Raw genomic sequence first — 1,415 nt, forward strand, 5'->3', positions numbered from 1 at the left:
GTCAATCGGCTGGTCTCTCTTTTGAGCTAGGCTAGGGTCAAGCAGCCCCTGTCTTGCAGGCAATTGCTTGGTCTTGCGAGTGCCATCAACGCGAGGCGGGGGTATATCCTCCCATCACCCATGGCTTCTGAGCATAGCCTCAGTGCACAGCTTCCCCTTGTTGGACTCTGTGGAGGGTGGGGGCATGGGAGGCATATAATTCATGTGCGTATGTATGCACATGTAAACACTGTTTAAATATGAGTGCTGTGTACATACTTGCTGTAGGTAGCACAAGCTATGATATACACAAGCGTATCTGTATATGTGCGTAGGCATCTGCACGTCGCTTTGAATGTGTATATGATTGCATATTTATATATTTATATGCATCTACACTGTGCATGCATGGGCGTAATCATGCCTCTTTGGTCCTCTATTCCAGCAAGAGGGGTCACCTGATCTCGACTCGGTTAGGTCAATCGGCTGGTGTCTCTTTTGAACTAAGCTAGGGTCAAGCAGCCCCTGTCTTACAGGCAATCGCATGGTCTTGTGAGTGCCATCAACGCGAGGTGGGGGTTGCGTATATCCTCCCATCATCCTTGTGGCTTCTGGCGTCAGTTCAGATGACGAGTCAAAGAAAAAATGGAAGCGAGGTAGGACCCTCCCATCCTGCTGGCCCCACTGCCAAGTCCCCGACAGGCAACAAGTGGACTCGTCCGGCTACGGACTCGGAGGGCGAGTCTGTAGCCCAAAGTCGGTTCCCCCAGTTTAGGGTTCCCCCTAAACCAGAAGAATTCGACAACACTTACCAGATGGTACGGGCTCTGGAAAACCAGAAACAGTGCCGTCTGACGATCAGATTGCCAGAAACAATGGCATGATAATCATACTGAGAGACCAAGCCACTCCCACCTTCCTCCAGGAGACAGACAAGCTCCTGGATGGGCGGAAGGTGGCTCGAGCCTGTCGGCTCTGACTCCCGAAGAGAGGAAGTTTAAGATGGTGCTTCTTAGCTTCCCTCTGATATATGACCTTCAGGTCATCACGTCTCATCCCAAGGTGGTGGGAGCTTCCTGACTCTCCAAATGGAAGCACCCAACCAGGCAAGTCTTGGTCACTTTGAAGGGAGCCCCAGTTGCGTCCTTAGACCTTGGCAATTGGGGCCTCTACAGCCTCAGGACTTACGTTCCTGACCCGCTCCACCAGGCACCACCAGGCCACTTGCTCTGCAAAGCCAAAGTGTGGTGTCTGTAGTCAGGCACACAGTACGGAGGTGTACCTCAAAGCACACCACTACAAAGTGTCCCAACTGCCACAAAAAGTACCACGCCTGAAGCCTCAGCTGTTCCGTAAGGAAGGAAGAGGCTCTTCGGCGGCAAGAGGTCGTTGCAAAGCAACCAGACTTTGTTCCTGCCCCTCCAGGCACTTATGTC

The 1,415-nt window shown here is 52.3% G+C and overlaps 1 protein-coding gene across 1 annotated transcript in view; it reads right to left on the reverse strand.

The window, feature by feature from the left end:
• The window catches only part of LOC147468978 (facilitated trehalose transporter Tret1-like), a 5,626-nt gene extending 4,591 nt beyond the window's left edge, over positions 1 to 1,035 (reverse strand). Inside the window, exons 1-3 of the mRNA XM_086551767.1 lie at positions 960 to 1,035; positions 792 to 806; positions 119 to 167 (exon numbers count right to left, since the gene is read on the reverse strand). Of these exons, the coding sequence (XP_086407893.1) occupies positions 119 to 167; positions 792 to 806; positions 960 to 1,035 (140 nt within the window). The remainder of the gene's footprint in view (positions 1 to 118; positions 168 to 791; positions 807 to 959) is intronic.
• Positions 1,036 to 1,415: the final 380 nt, after the last annotated feature.

The sequence above is a fragment of the Penaeus japonicus genome, unplaced genomic scaffold (genome assembly GCF_977035675.1).
Source record: "Penaeus japonicus unplaced genomic scaffold, GWHDUDI00000001_assembly GWHDUDI00000025, whole genome shotgun sequence".
Lineage (NCBI taxonomy): Eukaryota > Metazoa > Arthropoda > Malacostraca > Decapoda > Penaeidae > Penaeus > Penaeus japonicus.